General features: G+C 45.3%; 1 protein-coding gene across 4 annotated transcripts in view; it reads right to left on the reverse strand.

Moving 5' to 3' along the window:
* LOC144142222 (uncharacterized) overlaps window positions 1-22,117 on the reverse strand; it is a 119,568-nt gene that overhangs the window by 53,797 nt on the left and 43,654 nt on the right. For all 4 annotated transcript variants that reach the window (XM_077673595.1, XM_077673590.1, XM_077673602.1 and 1 more), the window contains exons 7-8: window positions 21,424-21,464; window positions 13,801-13,887 (exon numbers count right to left, since the gene is read on the reverse strand). In XM_077673595.1, coding sequence (XP_077529721.1) covers window positions 13,801-13,887; window positions 21,424-21,464 — 128 coding nt within the window. The remainder of the gene's footprint in view (window positions 1-13,800; window positions 13,888-21,423; window positions 21,465-22,117) is intronic.

Genomic DNA, 22,117 nt, shown 5'->3' on the forward strand with positions numbered 1-22,117 from the left:
ATATAAAAGTTGAGAATAAGAACTCTACATCGGAAGCTGGTTAACGGAACCTCGCACTGACCAGATTCACAAAAACTGTCGTGTCGCTGCACAGGCATAAAGGCGCGGCTTTTACAAACGTGTTGGGTCATTTTTCGTCGAGATAAGACAGCTCAGTACTTATCGAAGCTACGCTGAAAATGCTCACTCGCTTAGAAACTCCCGTATATGGAAGTTAAACGCAATCTACACAGCTCAAATATAGGCCCACCGTCGATTCTTAGCCAGCCAATGAGCAACGCATGCAAGTCAATACGCATACAGACGATCGTATGCATATCTACTCAAACAGTGCACAAATGGGATGCGGTAACGTCGACTGGAAGGATGAAGATGTTTAAGCTTGTCGACCGGGAAGATGATATATGTTTAAGTTCAGCAATAGCAGTACTAGAAAGCCGCCGCGGTACGTCGGGGCGGCGGCCCGCCAAGGATGGCGGCTGCGGCGGCCCGCCGCAGTAGCAGACGACGCGTCGAGAGTAGCGCAAGACTCGACTACAGCGCCACTAGTTCTCGCGCCCGGCCCGCCTCTCCGGCGGAGCTTTCAAACTGAGTTTATTCTAGTAACGTTGCCGACAACAGTGTGCTTCTACAGTGAAGGACAGCGAAACGGCAGAGACAGCGGAGGACAGCCGAAGCTGAGTATTTAACTGCAGGGTTCGTTCACGTTGTGTCGGGTTTTTCAGCCGAGATGACGCGTAGAAAGCTGGTACAGTGTGGTAGCTGTCCGCGGCACATAGACGCAGAGGAGTTTCAGCAAGATGGCGGCGAGGCTGACGAAGCGGCAGGCACGTGTCGGTTATGCGTAGTGGTGTCGCGGCTAGAGCGCGTTGAAGCGGATAACTCGGGGTTAGCGAAGCGGGTTGCAGAACTGGAGGCAGCGCTAAGTAACGAACGCGATGAACGGAGGGCCGTTGAGGGAAAATTAGAAGCAGCTGAGAGGAAGCTAGAAAGGAGCGTCATTTTGCCACCAAATGACGAACCCCTCGGCCCATGCAGCGAAGCGGAGGCATGCACCGAGGTGACACCAGGGGTGGAAGCAACGAAAGGCAACAGCTACTCCCACGTGCTGCGAGATAGGACAGCAAAACCAGTCGATAACCCGGGTACCAGTAAAGAGCGGCACGTGGCAGATGATAGCGTAGTAATCATTGCGGGTGACTCTAACATGAAGAGGAGCAGCGCTGCCATAGTGGAAAGGGTAAAGGGGGATAAGCGTGTGAAGGTGGGGTGTTTCCCAGGTCAAATGATGCAGACGGTGATGACTGCAGCGAAGGGGCAGCTGGCCTTGTCTAGTAAAGCTAGAAACCTTGTGGTGATTGCCGCGGGGCTTAACAATGTTCTAAAGGGAGAGGAGGGAAAACTTGGCCAGGAGATAGCGAAGGGGGTAAAGGACCTGCAGGCGACGGCCCCAAATGTGCTCATTGCAGTCTGCACCGTGCCGGAGGTGATGAAGCAGGGTGTGCACACCGAACAGGCAGTACTCGCTGCTAACAGCGAGATCGGGAGGTGCGGCAGGGAACTTGGGCTTGAAGTGATAGACGTGAACAGGGTAGTGGGCAGCATCGGACATAGGCAAGCTTTTCAGTGGGATGGGATTCACTTCAGCCCCAGGCTAGGAAACAAGGTGGGGTGGCGCTTAGGGGGGAGAGCAGTAGCTTTTTTAGGGGGCCCCGCACAGCTAAGGAAAGCAAACTGGGAGACAAAGGGGAAGCAAGGGACACATGCACACTAAACGCTGGGAGGCAGCCAGGCCTAGAGCTAAGAGCTAAACGGAGAACCTACAGACGTAACTGAGAGCGTTGACGGAAGCCATTTAAGTGGAAACAATGGAGCAAACAATTTTGTAAAAGACAAAAACAGACCCCGTAAGCGGAAAGGGAAAAACAAATGCCATAAATATTTAATCAGCTACATAAATATGCAGGGAGGCAGAAAGCCAGATAAATGGGTGGAAATTCAAAAGCAACTTGAACGAGAAGGAACAGACGTGTACGCATTAGCCGAGACTCACCTCCGGGACCAAGAAGCCCCACCTATCATAGACAATTATGTCTGGGAAGGTTGCAACAGGACCACAGGAATGAAGAAAGGGGGAGGTGTTGGCATGTTCATTAAACAAGGGACCGACTGGCAGAGAGTGCATGAAAGCTGTAAAGAGCATCTATGGGTTAGAGGCACCATACAGGGGAAAAATACATGGTTAGGTGTGGTGTATCTGTGGACCGGAAGTAGTGCTAGGGAGGAAAATGAGGAAATGGTAAACTGTTTAAGAAGAGATATAAACGAGTTCAAAGATTCGGGTGAAATAATCATAGTTGGAGATATGAATGCCCATATAGAAGGTTTGGATGGATACACAGACCACAACGGTTCTCTAGTGATAGATCTATGTCAGGAAAACCGGCTTGTAATAGTAAACACGGAAAGCAAGTGTGACGGACAAATAACGTGGGAAAGCGGTAACAGACAGTCCAGCATAGACTAATGATGATGATGGTTTGATTTTATTGGCGCAAGGCCGACACGGGCAAAGAGCGCCAAACAGAAAGTTATTTGATGAGGAGAGAACACGAAATAAAACCAGTTAAAAACTATGAGTACGGCTGGTGTAAAGGGCCAGGGTGAAGAACAAGAGTGGTTAAAAAATAAATAAGGTGGCTGGTGTATAGGATCAGGGGTAAAACTATGGGTGGTATGAGATGAGTTGTAAAAAGTGAACTTCTGATAGGAACTCAAAGGTGCGCTGAACAGAAAACATGGCATCGTCTCCTAAGAAGTATGACGGGTGTGGTGGAATATGTCGTGTATGTAGTTGTGGGAAGTGTTTGCGTCGTGTAATGTCGAGTGCCTTACATTGTATGAGGATGTGGATCACGGATAGGGCCTCTCCGCACCTGCTGCACAGAGGTCTTGGAGATCCAGTGAGCAGGTGCGAGTGCGTTGCGTGCGTATGCCCTATCCGTAATCTAGCCAAGGCGACTTCTATGTATCTGTTGCGTGTATCAGAGGTGTACGGTCCCAAGTGTGGTTTTATTACATGTAACTTGTTGTCTGTTTGTTCACTCCAATGTGTTTGCCATGTTTTGCGAAGTTGTTGTTTGATGTGTGGTTTCACGTCGGTGTAGGGTAATGTGGTGATGTCTACTGCATTCGAGAGTGTAGCAGCAGCGGCCATTCGATCCGCGGCTTCGTTCCCGGCTATACCACAGTGGCCAGGGACCCAGCAAAGAACGAGTTCAAATTTGTGGGCATACACCGACATAATACCTTTGCTGATAAGATTTACGTGATTTTTTGAAGACTTTGTTGATGACAATGCCCGCACAACACTGAGGGAATCTGTATAGATAATGGATTGTGGGGTGTGGCTTTGGAGTATATGATTAACAACAAGAAGTACGCCATATGCCTCTGCCGTAAAGATACTTGTATTACTGTTAAGAGTTCTAGTGACACTAAGGCCGGGCCCATGCGCCGCGCAGGACACAGAGGTGGCAGTTCTAGAGGCGTCCGTATAAAATTCAGAAAATTGATACTTCTGCTGCAAATACAAGAAGTGCTGCAGGATTGCACATGTGGGAGCTCGGTTTTTATCTATATGTGTGAAAGATGTGTCGCATGATACAGGGCGGAGATGCCACGGTGCTATAAAATCTGTTAGAGAACTTTGGATTGTATCTAAAAAGGAGACAGAAAGCTCTGACACTTCCTCTCTAACTCTGCAAGAGAAGGGCGCAGAGAACGATGGTCGATTTAAAAGGAGTCCAGCCATGGATGTATCATGAAAAACTAATTTAAAAGGATGGTGTGGCATGGATGAAATTTTAAAGGCATAAAGGAGATCTGTGTATGCTTGCTGACGTTGTAAGTTCCATTTGTTGCACTCCACATAGAGGCTTTCGACCGGGCTAGTGCGGAAGGCGCCACACGCCAGGCGGAGCCCGAGATGGAGCACTGGGTCCAGCATTTTGAGGGATGTTTCACTTGCTGACCCATAAACAACACTACCATAGTCCAATCGTGAACCTATCAAGCTGGTAAAAACACGTAAAAGAAGTTGTTTGTCAGCGCCAAACGAAATGTGCGAGAGAACCTTCAGGATAGTCATTGTCTTTAAGCATTTATGTTTTAGTTGTTTTATGTGTGGGATAAATGTGAGCTTTTCATCGAAGATTATGCCTAAAAACTTGTGTTCCTTTTTGACAAGAATCGAGACACCATTGAGTTGAATGTCTGGATCTGGCCGGATGCCACGCCTCTTGGAAAACAAAACACAAGTGCACTTCCCGGGATTAAATTTAAAACCATTGCTATCTGCCCAGCCAGCTAGCTTGTTAACACCAAGCTGGACCTGGCGCTCACAGACAGACAAGTTACAGGATTTAAAGGAGAGTTGCACGTCGTCTACATAGATTGAACAGGAAATCGACGGTGGCAGCGCCTTCCTAAGGGAATTCATTTTCACAATAAAAAGGGTGCAACTTAAAACTCCACCTTGCGGCACTCCATTTTCCTGCACATGAACCCTAGAGAGTGCAGTTCCAACTCGCACACGAAAGGTTCTTTGGGACAAGTAGCTGGCAAGTGTGTTCATCATGTTACCCGACATGCCGAAGGACTTCAGGTCGCTTAGGATGCCATACCGCCACGCGGTATCGTACGCTTTTTCCAGATCAAAGAATACCGTCATACAATATTGTTTGTGGAGAAAAGCATCCTTTATACAGGACTCGAGCGCGACGAGTTGGTCGTTGGTGCACCGCCCTGCCCTGAAGCCTGCCTGGCAGCTCTCGAGAAGACCATTGTACTCAAGAAAGTACATGGGCCTCCTGTTTATCATCTTCTCGAAGAGCTTGCACAGGCAGCTTGTAAGAGCGATGGGCCGATAGCTAGCGGGAGAGGAAGGGTCCTTCCCTTCCTTCAGAAAAGCCACTACTATGGCCTCCCTCCAAGAGCGAGGAATGTGCCCCGAAAGCCATATGTTATTGAATAGATGTAGAAGTGTTTCAAGGGTGTCTGAGTGTAGATGTTGTATCATAGTGTATGTGATTTTGTCTGCACCTGGAGCTGAAGGCTTACATGTTGTCAGGGCTGCCTTCAGCTCATGAATTGAAAAAGGAGAATTGTAAGAAGTGTGCGACTTGTAATCAAGCAGGGACTTCTTTTCCGCAGATGTTTTGTGTTTCATGAAAGTGTTTGTGTAGTGTGCCGAACTGGACACGTGTTCGAAGTGTTGTGCAAGTGTGTTAGCCTGGTCTTCCAGTGTGTCCCCTGTTGTACTAACCAGGGGCAGGCTGTGTGTCTGTTGTCCTTTTAGTTTTCGTATTTGTGTCCAGACTTTGTGTGTGTCAGTGTATAAGTTGATGGAAGTGAGGAAGGTGTGCCAACTCTCTCGTTTTGCCTCACGGCGCACACGTTTTCCTAACGCCTTGGCCCATTTGAACAAAACAAGGTTACCCGACGTGGGGTACCGACGGAGGATACCCCACGCCTTGTTCTGGGCCTCTCACGCCCGCCTACAGTCCTCATTCCACCACAGCCTCCTCTGGTTGCGCGGGGTATTAGAGGTGTGGGGAATGGACTTTTTGGCGGCGTCGAGGATGTGGGCCGTGAGCAGTTGGGTAGCTTCCTCAACGTGTAGGTGTCCTATGGATGTGTGGTGTAGTTTGGATGTCTCAGTAAATGTATTCCAGTTAGCTCTTGCTTCGTTGAACCTGTTGTTGGAAGATGGACTGCATGGGCCTTTACCTATATATGTTAGTGAGGTGGGGAAGTGGTCACTGCCATATGGGTCAGTGCCCACACCCCACTCAAGACATGGAAAGAGAATTGCCGAACCAATAGCCAAGTCAAGATTTGAGTATGTATTGTGTCCTATGTTATGGTATGTAGGCTGTTTCTTGTTGAAAAGGCATGCTCCAGAGGATGTTAAAAACTTCTCTATCAGGCGACCTCGGGCATCCGTGCGAGAAGAGCCCCAAAGAGAATTGTGTGCATTGAAGTCGCCTGTTAGGATGTATGGTTCAGGAAGCTGGTCGACCAGCGCCTCAAAGTCACAGCTCAGAAGTGCAAGATCAGGAGAGATGTAGATGGAGCATACCGTTATCAACCTATTAAATAATATTGTGCGGACGGCTACAGCCTCAAGGACGGTGTTCAAGGTGACAGGGTGGCATGCTAAGGATTTGCGGGCAATTATGGCCACACCGCCAGAAGAGTGTGTGCAGCCATCCCTGTCTTTCCTGTATACCAGGTAACTATTCAAGAAATTTGTGTGTTTGGAATTAAGATGTGTTTGCTTTGGCATGCAGAATCTCATGCACGTCGTCAAGATTATTCAGAAGGCCTCTGCAGTTCCATTGAACTATGTTTTCTCTTCCCATTATGATGTGTTAGAGCTACTGGAGTGTGATTATTTATGTAGGGTCTTTCAGGGCTTGCACTCTTGGGAGGGGCTTTTTTGCCTTCTCTACTGACCTGGACGTCGCAGCCCATTCCTTCCGTTGCGATGAAAGCCGGAAGGGCTCGACGTCCATGTCGTCATCTGAAGGCAAGGGGGTGCCCAGCGGACTGGGCCCCCTTGACGTGGTACCCTTTCGGGTGTTCTTTGCCTGCACTGCCAGTGCCGAAGGCGTGGGGAGCACCACAGGTGGCACAGGCAGTGAGGCGGGGGAGGGGGTCGCTGCGACTGCCTCCGTCTCCATCTCCGTGCCCTTGCGTGTGCTTTGGGCCGGTGGAGAGGAAGCAGTGGATGCAGCGGCATCCCCAACAGACGCTGTTGCCACCACAGCCGCTGCTGGGTGAGCGAGCGGTGCGGAGGCGGGTTGGACTGCCATAGGCAACCCAGGGGGGGGGCGGGGGCGGGACCAAGTCCGACTCGCGGTACTGCGTCCCCGCCGAAACCAAACACCGCTCCGCCCCCCGGCGAGCTGCGTCGGCGTACTTGCCCAGAGGGAAGGAGGCGAACCTCTTTCGCGCCTCTGGGAAGGTGATGTTTTCGGTTATCTTAAAGGCCAACTGCACTCAATTTTTTTTTTGTCCAAATAAGTAGTATATGCTCCTAAAATCACCATGGCGAAATCCTTAGCTTCGTAATCACACACAGCGCTAGGTACCGCCGTTCAGAGTACCTCCGAGCAGACGACGTTTGCACCTGGCGGAGAGTCGCCATAACAAGTTCCGAGCGGCCTGTGACGGAGGTTGGGGAACCTGTCCCGTGAAGCTCGCGCTTCTCCGGCGACTTGCAGGGCGCTCCGCCGGGCGCAGGGATACGTTCGCCCGGGGTTTCTCTGCTACACCAGCGCGCTGTACCGGCGTCGCCATCAAATGTTTAAACTAACCGCATAGGCAGTAATATCCCCCATTTCTCTCAATGCAAAAAAAAAAAATGATTAGAAGCCTAAACCTATTCAGGCGCTTGCGAACGTGTTGGAGTTATAGCAAAACTCTTTTTACTTGAAAATAATATTTTTACTCAAAGAAAAAAATAGCGCCAAAGGAGCACTTGCCTTACATTTGTCATTCCTATTGCATTTACCACAGAAAAAAAAAGACATATTATAAATTATTGACCATTTGCACTTCTGCGTCCAATATTGGCCTCATTTGGGCTAGCCCAACGCCACCTCTATCCTTTAGACATTAACAAAAGTTTTACGACCCAAATAGAGTTCTTGTACACGTGGCTATAAACATTTTTGCGAATTTTGTCTCACTAGCTAAGTGAACCAAAATCAGCCTTACTCGTAGTAACAAATACACCCGCACAAATATTGGCCGTCGTATTTGGGAAGTGCGAAAACTAAACTGCTCCTCTCCTAAACAATAGATTATATTTTTGTTCGATTCCCAAGTGAAGTATTTACTTTGAGCGTTAAATTTAGTTTATTTGAAAGTAAAACGTTTTCAACAGTACCTGTCTCTGGTTAAAGTAGAAAACAGCGGTAGATAGAGAGTGTTTTCGTGTTTTAGTGCGTCATTTATTGATTGATTGATTGTGGGGTTTTACGTGCCGACGCAACGCAGGCGATGAGGCGCGCCGTAGTGGAGGGCTCCGGATTAATTTTGACCACCTGGGGATCTTTAACGTGCGCCGAAATCTCGTACGCACGGGCGTTTTTGCTTTTCGCCTCCATCAGAAAAGCGGCCGCCGCAGCCGGGAATCGAACCCGCGACCTCGTGCTCAGCAGCGCAACGCCTTAGCCACTGAGCCACCGCGGCGGGTTAGTGCGTCATTTAGCTCTGGAGGCGGGATTATAGTTTCAGATCCCTTTTATAATTTGATTCTCGATGTGCACACAGGAAAAAAAATACTGGGCCGATATTCACGAAGCTGTTTGCATGTAATGTATAGTAGAAATAGTGATTTATCTCCGCCCGCGTGAGATTTGTTCCCTTTAGAGAGGGCGACGTGATAGCCGAGGGGTCGGCTATAATAAAAGCTGCTTTTCGATATCGTATACGAGCAAATAGCTTTGTAAATCAGGGTCCGTTTTTTACTTGCAATGCCGAAAATTGCTATTCCGGCAGTTATGATGGAAAAAATTACTGTCGGGCGGTCTACTTCATCTCGATTGATAGCAACGGGATGCCGGAATTGCGCCCAACTCCATTATCATGGGCAAACGTTAGTGAAAGTTCTTCTGTGTAAATAAAAAAGCGAAACGCGGCGCTACCACGCGCATTTGAAGGCGGCCCCGGCTCTGGCGCGGTCGCTTCCGTTCCCTCACGTACGTCACGTCCGGCCGCCCCTATGGCTGCCTTTTCTATTCAGTTTCGGTTCCGAAAACGCGAATGTCGCGAGCCGTTTGCGTCGCGCGCGTTGATGTTTGAAGCGCAGTATTTTGCATTTCGCACCCTTTTTGTATGAACTGTTAGGTGACATTATTTTTACGTTGTCGAAAATTTGAGTGCAGTTGGCCTTTAAGGTTAATGATTTTTTTTTTTTTTTTTCAAGATGAAACTTTTCACAAGCGCGAGAGTATGCTGCGTGTGGACCCTGGCAATTCGGGCAGGTGAAGTTGGTTGCAGTGCAGTTGTCGGAGAGATGATCGTGCTGGGCGCATTTGGCATATGTTGTTCTGCCTCGACAGGAATTGGTACCATGCCCGAACCTCTGGCACTTGAAACAGCGCCGCGGGTTCGGGATGTACGGCCGGACAGAACAACGGATGAAACCTGCGTTGACATGCTCGGGCAGTGTGGAGCGGTCGAAAGTCAGGATCAGATGTTTGGTGGCTATTTCTTTGTTGTCTCTCCTGATGACGATGCGCCTTACTGCTGTCACGCCTTGCTCTTTTAGGCCTTCGAGCAGATCAGTCTCTGTCTCGGTTAGGAGATCTGCCTCAGAGATCACACCTTGACAACTGTTGAGGCTGCGGTGGGGTGTGACCCTGATCTCCAGATCTGCCATGCGGGTTTGTTTCAGGAGGATTGTGGATTGCTGCTGAGTTTTAACTTCAACTAGCACTTCACCAGTTCTGAGCTTTTTGGCGTCATATGTTTTGCCGATGATACCTTCAAGGTATTTAGAAACAAGAAATACAGATTGAGAGGAAACCGGCTTCGATTTGTCCACAGATTCAATGATCAAAAAATGAGGGTAGTTATCTGGCTTTGGGAGCGAGATAGAAGGCAAAGAAGGAAAAGATACTTCGGTGCGGCCCCTTTTAGGGGGCCGATCACGGTTGGGGGGGGGGGGTTTTGAAGATACCATATGGCATAGTATAAAAGCAGGGAGACGAGGGTACTTTCTCCTTTGACCTTACCCTGGTAGTCAAAGAGGTCCCGGAGCTCCCTGCCTGGTAGACAGGCAGGGAGCCCATCGGCCGGAGCTTGACCAAGGCTCCGACGGCCACCGTTCACGGCTTCTAACCCTTCACCTTTCAACCTCTAGCCACGGTAGGTGACAGCTTAAGTATGGGGGGCTCGGGGTACGCGGTGTCGCCACTCACCGTCACCAAGATTACTCAAGGTGCCCCGTGCGGGGTCCAGCATAGACTACAATTTAGTGTCCGAGACAGTATACGGAAAGCTGCGGGAAATGAGGATAGATGAAAATGGAACAGACAGCTTAGGAAGCGACCACAAGCGGTTTAGCTTGCACTTTGGAGGCGCAACCCGGACAAATGTAGAAATAGGTACAATAGGAGGAACTAATTTGAATAATGAGCAGTTAAAGATCATCGCTGATAGATTGGAAGATGAAATCAATAAATACCCAGGCAAAAATTGGGATTACGACGAAATGATTGCGTTCATAAAGGGTAAGATGAATGAAGCAAAGCAACGAAACCGATGCAAAGGGAAGAGAAAGCCGAGAAGCTGGTGGAATAAGGAAATAAAAGAGGCTATTGACCAGCGAAGAAAGGCGTCGAGAGAACATAGAGAAGCAAAAAGAACTGGTATGGAACCCGAGGTAGTGAAGGAGAAATGGGATATTTACCGTGGGAAAAAACTAGAAGTGCAGAAAATGGTGCAAGCAAAGATCAAGCAGAAAAGCGAACAATGGATGGCAGAAATACGGAAGAAGGACAAAAGCGCATCCAAGAAGTTTTGGAGCCATGTAAAATCACTAAGCTCAAAAAACGATAACCATCAAAACTTCCTGATTGATGAAAAGGGGGAACATTTAGAAGGACAGCACGCGTTGGCGCATATTCATCGAGTGGTTAGTGAGAAGTTTAGGGCAATAGTGATAGGGAAGCCTGCACCGATAACATCAGCGCCGCAGAAAACTTCGGAAAGGGAAATAAGTTTGAGCAACCTTGATTGGAAAAAAGCAGAGCAAAAGGTTTCCCCCCAGACAGCAGTGGGCCCAGACGGAATACCAATGCAACTGATAAACCTGCTTGGACCTAAAAGTGAGGAATCGTTTATGAGGGCAATAGATAAGGTGATAGAAACCAAACAAATACCAGAGGACATGTTAGAAAGTAGGATGAATTTAATATATAAAGGCAGAGGAGACAAAGCCAGTATTGATTCATACAGACCACTCACAGTAACGTCAGTGGTGTATAGATTCGTAATGCAGGCGATAAAATCAGAAATTCAAGCATGGATGGAAGAAAATGAAATACGTGGGGACCTGCAGAATGGATTTAGACAAGACAGGCGACTGGATGACAATTTGTTCGAGACAACGCAATGCATTGAAATTGCGAGAGCACAGAATAGACCACTATGGATTACGTTCTTGGACATTAAAGGGGCGTATGACAACGTAAACAGAGAACGGCTGTGGAGAACGCTGAAACTCCAGGGATTAGATGACGAGTTAGTAGTTCCTTACAGCAATCTATAAAGACAATAGAGTACACCTTACTTGGGAAGGACAGAAATGCACCCAGCAGGTCAACATCCATCGAGGACTGAAACAGGGATGCCCTTTGAGCCCATTACTGTTTATGCTTTATATGGCAGGGTTAGAAAAGAAACTGGAAGAAAGTCAAGTAGGGTTTAGCCTAAACCATATGCTGTAAGGCGAAGTGGTACAACAGCATATTCCGGGAATGTTATACGCAGACGACATTGTTCTTTTAGCTGATAACCAAGCCGATATGCAGCGGCTATTAAATATTAGCGGCCAGGAAGCCACCGACCTCGGGTTAGATTTCAGTGCAGAAAAATCAGGAATAATGGTTTTCAATGACGCTACCACTGATGTAGTGTCTACCCAGCAAGGCGAATTACCTAGAGTGAAGGAATATAAATATTCGGGAGTGTGGATAAACGAAGGGGATAACTACTTAAGAAGTCACGAGGAGCAACTTAAGGCTAAGGGAAAGCGAAATGCAGCTATAATGAAGCATAGAGCTCTGTGGGGGTATAACAAATATGAAGTAGTAAGAGGAATGTGGAAAGGAGTAATGGTTCCGGGTCTCACGTTTGCGAATGCTGTACTCTGCTTAAAATCAGACGTTCTATCAGGCCTTGAACCAGAGAACGGTAGGACGTTTGGCCTTAGGTGCGCATGGAAAAACAACTAACGAAGCAGTTCAGGGAGATATGGGCTGGGCGTCGTTTGAAGTTAGAGAAGCTCAGAGTAAAATATGCTTTGAGATGAGGTTGAGGGCAATGGACCAACGAAGGTGGGCAGCTAAGGTTTCTAGGTACCTATACTTGAAAACCGTGGACACGCAGTGGTTAAGAAAGACGAAGGCTAACGATGAAATACGGAAAGAACAGTGGAGAATCCAAAACAGCCAAGGTAACCAAAAAAGAGGCAAGGCAGATTGAAACGAATAAATGGAGGGAAAAAATGGAAGCTAAAATGTCGTTAGAGATGTACAGGGCTGAGAAATTGAACATCAGAAAGGAAAATTTCTACGATAATTCCCAGGGCAGTGCTTTGCTTTTTGAGGCTAGAGCAGATTGCCTGCGAACTAAGAGTTTTGTGGGGAAGTATTCACAAAATGATGGGGTAGGCGTGGTCTGCGGAAAAGAAACAGAAACTATGCGGCACATAGTGTTAGAATGTGAGGGTATCCATCTAAATCTACATGAAGGGAATATTGGGCTTCCAGAAGCCCTAGGATTTAAGGGTATCACAGAGGAAGTTAACTTCGAGGCTGTCGAGGGGACGAAAAGAAGATTAGAATGCTGGTGGACGAAAAGCAGAGAGGGGAATATTGCCTAGAACAGTTACCACCTGTAACAGGGAAAAAAAAAAAGTATTTCGTGCCTAATAAGCTTTAGTGCCTGCCCTAAGCAGCACTAGTATTAAACCAAAAGTGTAAAACATGATTATATTAGTCCTTTTTGGTAAGATGACATGTCATCACCCCGCTTCAAAGGGGAGACCAATAGCAATCATCATCATCATAATCACCTTTGCAACAAGATACCTGGTTTTTTTTCTTTCGTTTGTTTTTTATTGGCTACATCGCATTTCCACGCAGCGGCGACCCACTGCAAAGGGCATAGCCACATCACCGTCCCCATACCTAGCGGGCACATTTTTTTTTTTTTTAGTTGGAAGGACCTCAACGTATCAGACAACCAGGCTTGGGGCTGGGAGTTACATGGTTGAGTTACAGGAGGTTCAGGTCTAGTAGTACACCAGGGAGCGCTGCTTGTGCCCCAAGAGCCTTTCTAGCATGGTTTCACCTATCTAGTTTAGCCTCTCAGATATCTTGTTTAGCCTCTCAGGTATTTAGGACGATGGTCACTTCCAGATCAGGTAGCCCTCCATACGCGGGGATATTCAGGAAGGTAAAATAGAAAGCATCGCGCTTGTCTTTGTTCTAGATCTGATCCTAATCCACCCCTTAAAATTGCAGACAGTGCTTGTCACTCTATCTACCCGGGCAGCTTCGCGTTCTACCAGGAAAAACTGTGGATGCATTGACAGTATCGTTTTAGAATTTGAAGCGGTCTCAGAACGAGAATAAGCTGTGCGAGTGGGCAGATGCAACATTCAAAAATTTACGGCACGTGGCAGATCACAGTCAAGTGCCCCCACCAAGTGAAGAAGCTGCCGTTAAGTTTCACAAGTTTTAACAAAATTTGTTGCGCAATGATTTTTTTCCAATCCACTTTTACTCGCATAAAACGTTACTTCTGCAACATGGAGCAGTTTTTTACAGCACAACTTCTCCCAAGACACCTGACGTGTGGCCTAAAAAAATCCGCTGAAAAAAATTAATGGCTACTACATGGTACGCATTCCCAGTTCAACCTTTTCCATCCAGGAGACAGCAGATAGGTGTAAGCACACAACAGTTCAAACATTATGGTGAAACCTTTGTAACATACCCTGTTCTTGGCTTCACCATTAAATGCAAACTGGTTCTCTGGCTTGCCATCGGGAATTTTGTAGATTCGGAACCATTCATTGGTGGCCTGTAACAAAACAGATAAGCTATTATGCACTGAAGTGCAGTATGCCGAGCACTGCAATGGGGGGAAGAATTTTTTTTCACCACATAATTAGCTTCACGGGTACATTCCTATCATTATACAGTTCAACCTCGTTATAAGAGACATGCATGTAAGAGACAAATGCGTATAAGAGACACTATTCACCCACATGGTTGGCTGCCTTATTTTTTCCATTAAATTGACCTCTTTTATAACAGACATCGGATGTAGAAGATAGTTGGTTATAAAGGACATGATGTCCTTGAACTTTAATCAATAATCTCGCTTGTAACAGACATTTTAGCTTCAGATGCAGTGCCACCAGTCCCTAATTGCAGTTGCTTCCATTGTGGAAACACAGGGGGATGACAGACGCCTGCAGTCACTATTCAGCAAACACACAGTGGTACAGTCAGCTATGAAATGACGATGAGAAGCCCTGCCAATGGAAATGCAACTAACAGAAGTGGTTAAAGCTTACTGCCACCCATTGGAGCGCAACCGCACATGCAGGCTCTCCCACTCGCGTAGCTCTCAATCAAGAAGCATCGCAGATGTTGAGTCCTGCAAGCGTAATGAATAGCCTGAGCACACAGCGGAAGAAGCTGTGCACTCCGGCTATTCATCAGGCTTGTGAACTCAACGTCTACGATTCATCTTCCACAAACAGTGAAAGGAAAAAAAAGGTTGTATAATCGGTTGTAAAAGACTGTGTAAATATAGGCATGAAGCATACAAAGATTGAGAACTGTTTCATAAATTCTGGGGGCCAAACATAAATTAGAATGAATCTTTTGCAACATGCTGTAGCGTTCTTTTGAGCTTATTTTAGTCATGCGGTGCCCACATTTTTATTTATTTTATTTATTCAAAAATACCCCTAAAGGCCCTCACTAGGAGGGTATTACATAGGGGGCAGGATACATTGAGAACGAAAAAAAAAAGAATACTAGCAGCACATTAACATTGAACTAGGGTCTGATTAGTAAGTGAAAACATGGTTCCCTGCTTATAAGAGGCATCTCGTATAAGAGACAGAAACTGCTCCCCGGTACGTGTCTCTTATAAAGGGGTTCAACTGTAAACAATAATGCATGCACTGCACTTTTGAAAAGCACAATCTGCACAGGCATCAGAGGTATTTGCCATATAGTTAACTCTTTCGTTACCACGCCTATTCAATATATTGCCTATTCCAACATGTTGTAGTCATTTCTCGTGCACCTAATGCAGTCAGTGGTTAGTCTAGGCACTGCCCTTTTAGAATCAGTTTAAATTTTCCCGCTCCGGTGACACTGAGATTTTGGACGGCGTTTTTTGCGAGCTGCTGTGCGTGTGTTTTTGAGGAAGGGGGCATGGCTGCTGCCCTTGAGAAAAAAGCATGCAGATCGTCGCTAGGCTGCATTACCATAAGATGTTTTTTGTCAAAAGGCTGCCGGCAAGTCAAATACCAAATAATGTGGTCAGCTTTGTAGTCCGACAGAGTTGAGAGGTGGTAATTACTTGAAAATGGCCCCAGCTATTCACTAATGATCTTTGGTTCGGACAAAGGGCAGCTTTATTCTCCCAAAGCTTATTTCTGATGGTCCCCCGCATGTCTAGCAAGTGTGCCTGCCATTTTCAACCAGTTTCCAGAAGTTTCGGTTTCGTTTTTGCATTGCAAAATTCATATTTGGCGATACTACGCAGTTACCCAACTACAAGCTCATTTGCCAAGGCGCCTGCGTTGCCCGCTACTGCTCCTCAAACAAGCATGCCGCTCGCGCTTCCACTTCATCTACGCCTTGCTTCTGTGATAAGTGACTTCCGTTGAAAGTCAAACGATAACACCAAGTCTTCGGGTGTCAGTTCAGACGAGAAGAACGCTTCCAATCAGCCTTGAACACCACCAGCTGTTTACCGGCCAGTTTCGGTTTCATACGAGGGTATTTCCGGAGGTCTAGTGTCGCTTCTTAGTAGTACTGTCTATTTTGAAAGAGTCTCCAACAGCCTTGTATTTGTTTCTCTTCGAAATTGTTAGGTGGCGCTGCAATGTATAGTAGGCTCGAGTGCTGAACTCGTTTCACAGCCGATGGCGGCTTGGTGGTGAAAGCTTGCTGGGCATGATTCTAGCGCATCGTACCTTATTCCTGCAAGCAAGGCTACCATAGTGGGTCAGAACATGATAATAAACCGCAAATGAAAGTTCTGACTGATAAGTGGTCATCAGAACGTCAACAAACATCCACCAAAGAGTTTGGTTCTCAACTCCAAGCGGATTTTTTCACATCGCTTGCTTGCCTTCAATATTGTGCCGGTCATAATCATTGACAAGGTGTTTTTACATCACGTGGAGGCTAATTTGGGCCTTTAATAATGTCAAACCACCAGATTTCTTCTAGAGAACCATCCAAAATAGCAAAATTTGAAATAGTGGCTGGCCTTCACTACATGGCACGGGCACCACGCGGGCTAACATTTTCTTTTATATCTCACAAATTGTACTGCGCAACTCAATTTTTTTTCTAGGACGGGTTTTTTAAATGTCTACCTACAAAATTTATATTCTCAATTTTTTCTACTACTGGTGGTTTATTGTACACAACTTAGGTTTTTCTTATTTTCTTCGACGCGTGGACAGAAATTTCGAATTCAATAATTTTTTTCGCAATCGTTATTTAGGAAAACATTATTAAAAGTGGTGTCGTTGGAAAGCGCGTGGAATAATCTGCATTTTATGTCACTGCAATGTGTGCCTAACCAATATGTACAACGCAAAAAAATGTTTTGTTATACCCTTAAAAATTAGCCAATTTCCCGCGGTAACGTAAGAGTTAAGGGGTGAAAAATAGTATGAAGAGCTTTTACACTGGACTTTTGAAAAGCACAATCTGCACAGGCATCGGAGGTATTTGGCATATAGTTATTAAGGGGTGAAAAAATAGTAAAAAAAAAAAACCCTTCCCTGCATAGATCTTGCAGGCACTGCAGCTATCATAGCGTTTAAGCTAAGGCTAATTATGACAATTAGTGCTAAACCCACACTACGTATAACGGGGACTGATGCTGCCTCCTTGAACCAAGTGACCCACATTTGCACCAAGGCGATTCCCGTTTGCACCAACTTGAATCAGGTACGAAGAGACCTCTTAACAACTAGCTATCCCATGTCATTTTTTTTAATGCTATGAAACATCTTTTTTCTGATTCTGTTTGGCCGACCAATTCACACAAGCTCATGGGCAAGGATAGACTTCCAGAAGAATCATTACGAGGCGTAGTCAACAACTACCCCGCGCAGACTGTGACTACACCTATACCAATGAATCTAGCAACTTCAGACAGAGGCTGAGGCCGCATCAAAATAACGCCCAAAAGAAAAGAACAGCATCAAATGCTCTTGCAGACCACGCGGGTGCTACAGATCGCAAGATTGACTGCACAGGCTTAATGATTATGGCTAGAAAAAAAAAAAAGGGCCTTTTATTTGGAATTTGGCGGATACAAGTGGCACGTCACACACCGAAATGAAATGAAGGAACCCTCCCCTGGTCATACACGTGGTGCTTACGTCATGCACTGAAGTGTATATAAGCAAGCTTGAACTCTCTTTGCCCCACTGTGCACACGGCTCCCATAGTGAATCAGAAAAGTCTTGTTTGTTTTAGATATTAAATTTTTTTACAAAGCTTTGTTTACTGCAACAGGGGTGAGACAGCCCATACAGATTCGGGAGCAGTTTTTGGAGACGCAAAATTTCGATTTCGGAGCAGAAGAAACTTGATACGGAGCAGGTCACAACTTTTAACGTGTCCCCCTAAGCTTTAAAAAAATCCAATTCGTGGCGACTTTGGGGGAGAAGTACCCTTTCGAATCAGTTTGGAATAACGTAACACTGAAATAACGTTTAGAGAAAGTGTTTTCACTAGAGTATCACAGGGTACGAACTGCATTACTTTCTTGCAAACTTCTTAAATTGTATTGAGGCTATATGCATAGACAACGTAAAATGCAATAAACGATTTCAAATTAAAAACACTGCAATTGCAAGGTGTGTATTTTTTCTTACCAATTGGATGCCAAAATTATTTTTGTAATTCTTGAATGCATTGTTCAAATGACTGTCACAGCAAAAGTTGCACAAGGCGAGGTGGCGGTCGTTGCACCTTTTCAATCCCCAAGGCGCCCGTTCACCCCATTCATAATGTGAATAACGTTAGTTTGTTTACCCACCTCACTTTCGGCACTAAATTTCACTTCACATACATCAAATATTATTCCTCGTGGGACCATTCCTGCTATTAGGTGCGTATGCCTGAACACGTCGCGATGATGCAGCGCATGCCGCCACTTCTGGCATGTTGATTGTTCAAGTCTCGAGGATTGAGAGCCTGCTGTCAAACACAGCAACAGCCGAACATTTAACACTGCAATGAGTCTAAAGGTTCACTTCACGAACCCTGATTGCAGACGTAAGCAGCGCTTTTCACATTCAAGCACGAGCCACGGCAAAGTCGGCACCACATTGTTTTCAATGGACTTAGTATTTAAAGCTGTGCAACTTCTTATGATCTGGCACACCTTCTCAAGCATTATCCCCGCTTTAGCATCACTGTTCAGTACCACAACAGATAAAATGGCTAAACGGGAATCCAATTGACCATGTATCATAAACTGAAAGTAGGGAAAAGATCGACGAAGCACTTGAACTATGCACAGCAGCCACTTTGCCCATGGGCGAAGCAGCTGCTGCGTCCAGCTCATGGGTGAAGTGGCCATGCTCATATCTATTTATCATATCTTCACCGTTTCTCTTTCAAACTGAATTTTTCCCGAGTTGCTAAAAAACGACGTAATTGTTCCTGTATTTAAATCTGGTGGTTCATGTGACATCACTAAATACCAACCTATAACTTTGCACAGCCCTTTTGCAAAAGTTTTTGAAATCGCCCTGTTTCATCACCTATGCTTCTTTTTTAAACGTCAGATCGGGAATGTACAACATGGGTTCTATAAAGGCCGATCCGTAGAAACTAATATAATGACATTTTTGGAGTACACAAGTCATTATATTGAGAATTGTGGTCAGGTTGATGCCGTGTACCTTGACCTGTCCAAAGCGTTGACTTAGTTGACCACCAGAGACTGGTTGAAAAGTTAGGAGCGTATGGCGTGTGCAATCAACTTTGTATTTTCATTATGGATTATTTGTCCGGTAGAAGTAATTCCGTGCGCGTTAATGGGGTGCTGTCCAAGCCTTTTATTTCTAATTCTGGCATTCCACAAGGATCTATTTTGGGCCCTCTCTTGTTTAATGTATTTATTAACGATATTACGTGCTGTGTTGAAAATTTCCGCACCTTTTTGTATGCAGATGATATCAAATTGTTTTGAGAAATTAGCACGCATGATGACTGCATCCTACTTCAATCTGGCATCTTAATTAACTATAGTTAATTGGTGTACTGAAAATAAGCTGCTGATTAATGTCAACAAAACTTATCTAATGACTTTCACTAAAAAAAGTCTTGCTGTGCTACATGATTACACACTAAATGAAACAGTGCTCAAACGGGTTAAAGAAAGTCGCATTGTTGTAGATTCAGAACTGCATTTTCGTTCGCATGTTGATTCTGTTGTGAACAAAGCCTACAGCCTCTTGGGAATTGTTTCGCGAATTATGAGACCATTTTCTAATCCTTAGTGTGTTGTTCGAATATTTTTAACTATGGTGATCCCAAAACTTCCTTTTGTGTCTGTTGCTTGGAATAGGTTGGGCATAACAAGTAGCGCTAAACTTGAAAATGTAAAAAAAAAGTTTTAGTATTTTATTAAAATTGTATACGACAGGCATTTCGATCGCAGAGTTTACTATCAGTATGAAAACATGTTGGAGAAATTGCAATTGGCTAAATTGTCTAAAAAGAGGCTAGGTGCGGATTTGCTTTTTTTGTTTAAGTCTTTACACAGCATCATTGATTGTGAAGACCTTACGTCATCAATTGAGATGAGAGTTCCCGGCAAGTCTTTTTGTGAATTTATTTTATTTCGAATCAGTTCTACTTGTTCTATGCAAAGATTGTTTAGACTGTACAATGAAAAGGCAAGTCACCTTGATATTTTTAACAACAATTTGCATTTGTTTAAGCTTGCTTTGACTGAAGTGCACTGATCGCATTTTTCTTTCTTCTATTTATTTTTCCTCGTTTCAAGCTACATATTGAAATTGCTTGTGTTTGCATTAAATTTTGTGTTTCATCCTGAGCACCACCGCTTAAGGCCACTGGCTGTTGGTGGGCACGTAGAATAACAATGATGATGATGATGATGCTTGTTGCTGCCATAGCGATGCCCAAATGAGAAGGCCGGTTCAGCAAATGCAGCTGGAGAGCCATTCATGCTTTAGAAGCTATCGTTTGCTTTGTTTCACAGCCTTTCTTTTTCTGGGGTTTGTGCATTTGCGAGTGAGCAACGATAAGGGAGGTGACCGGAAGGCACAAGACCAGGGTTCAGGTGACCTAGCGACATCAAGATCTGATCACCCCATCCCCACAAAAAACAGCACCACTTGGGCTGCTTGGAAAACGATGTTGTCAACTTTGCCTTTTTCGACACTGAAACTGACATGAGCGTTGAAATCCTTGCTTTTGAAAGACTGTTTTAGAGCAGTTTGGTGCAATTTTCACAATTTTTGTGCTTTTGGAGCAGCCTGGAGTAGGAAAACGGAATTGTATCAAAACTGTGCAATATGTGCAGCTGTCTCACCCCTGCTGTAATGTTTCATCTTAACCAGATGGGTTTCCGTCAAACCATCTATTTCATAACAGGGTGTTTAACGTTACTGGAAGTCTTTACAAGGGTCAAATTTTCCAGCGAAAAAGAAATAAATGATTCAAGGTAGTGTGTGGCACTGCACTATGCTTCTAACATTTTCATTAATTAATCAGCCAAAGTGACAAAATTTTGAATGAGCAAATTCAGCCAAAATTTTCCTTACAAAGTTGTAGTGATCAAAAGTGTGCAAAACAGCAATGTTTCTGCATAAATTAGGCAAAGAGGAAAGAATTCACGTCACTCCAAAGAAACTGCAGAAAATGTTGAAAGTAATACGAAATTACGGCGCCACTGCCAACAGCAATTGTGTGAGCATAAATGCCACAAGGCGGTGTCCGATGTGAAAACATATTTAAAAGCAGTGAAAAATATTTAGCACTCGTGAAATTCCCACAAAAACTGCTGCACTTGGGGCCTATTAGATATTTTACTCCCAGAGAGAGAGAAAAAAAAAAAAGTTGGCCACGTTTTATTTTAGCTACTTCCTTGAATAACCACAGCATAAAGAATATGCTCAACTGCTCTGCATTATCATAGATAATTATTAATTTGCTGCTAGAAAATTCAACTTGTCTAAATTTAGCGCTTGGTTCAAGTTAGGCGGCACACGTTCCTTTTATGCTCGTCACATCTATGCCGCCACAAGATGTGCATGCGTAGCGTGGTAGTACAACAGTGCATAAACTGGCTGCGCAGGCTACTTGCCTTGAGAAGGCCGGGCATGTGCTTTTCAATGTCTCCGACATCTGAAAGGAAAAGAGCCCATTAAACCATTAGCTTCCGCATCAACCATACTTCATAGCTAACGAACCACTGATGTGTGTTAAGTGAACGGGAAATGCTGCACAACGTGCGTGCATTGCTCAAACCACACCACTAGGAAAAGCACTCAGATCTTCCTCAACGAATGAATGTGCTAGCTCTAGCAAAAAAAGTTGGAAAGCCTGAACACCCTTCCAAGAAAGAAGGATAGGCCATGCTGAAAGCATTGCATGAGGTTTTGGTGAAGAGGCACTGTATCTACTAGCATAATGCCCGCACACAACTGATTACACAAAAGATCAGAACCCCGCTTCATATGTTCCTCACTATTACGTTTTCTCAGCTATTAAGCCATGGTAGCACGGTTCAACTTTAAATGTCCATAGACCAGAATGTATTACAACCCCCCTTACTACGTCGTCATACCCCAACATTCCTGCTTTATACGTTGCGGTTATAGGGCAGAAAGAATGAAAAAATATAGCTAAAGTGATAAAAGTGGACAGAAAATATTAGAAACACTGCACTGCATAGTCCTCGACGAGCGCAGTTGGAACACCACTGAAATCCCTGAAACGAGAGGGCACAGCCAGATACATGTAAGCATCCCCACCATTGCACCATCACAGTTGTCGCT

The sequence above is a fragment of the Haemaphysalis longicornis genome, unplaced genomic scaffold (genome assembly GCF_048455015.1).
Source record: "Haemaphysalis longicornis isolate Haplotype H1 unplaced genomic scaffold, Haemaphysalis longicornis Haplotype H1 scaffold_1, whole genome shotgun sequence".
Taxonomy (NCBI): Eukaryota; Metazoa; Arthropoda; class Arachnida; order Ixodida; family Ixodidae; genus Haemaphysalis; species Haemaphysalis longicornis.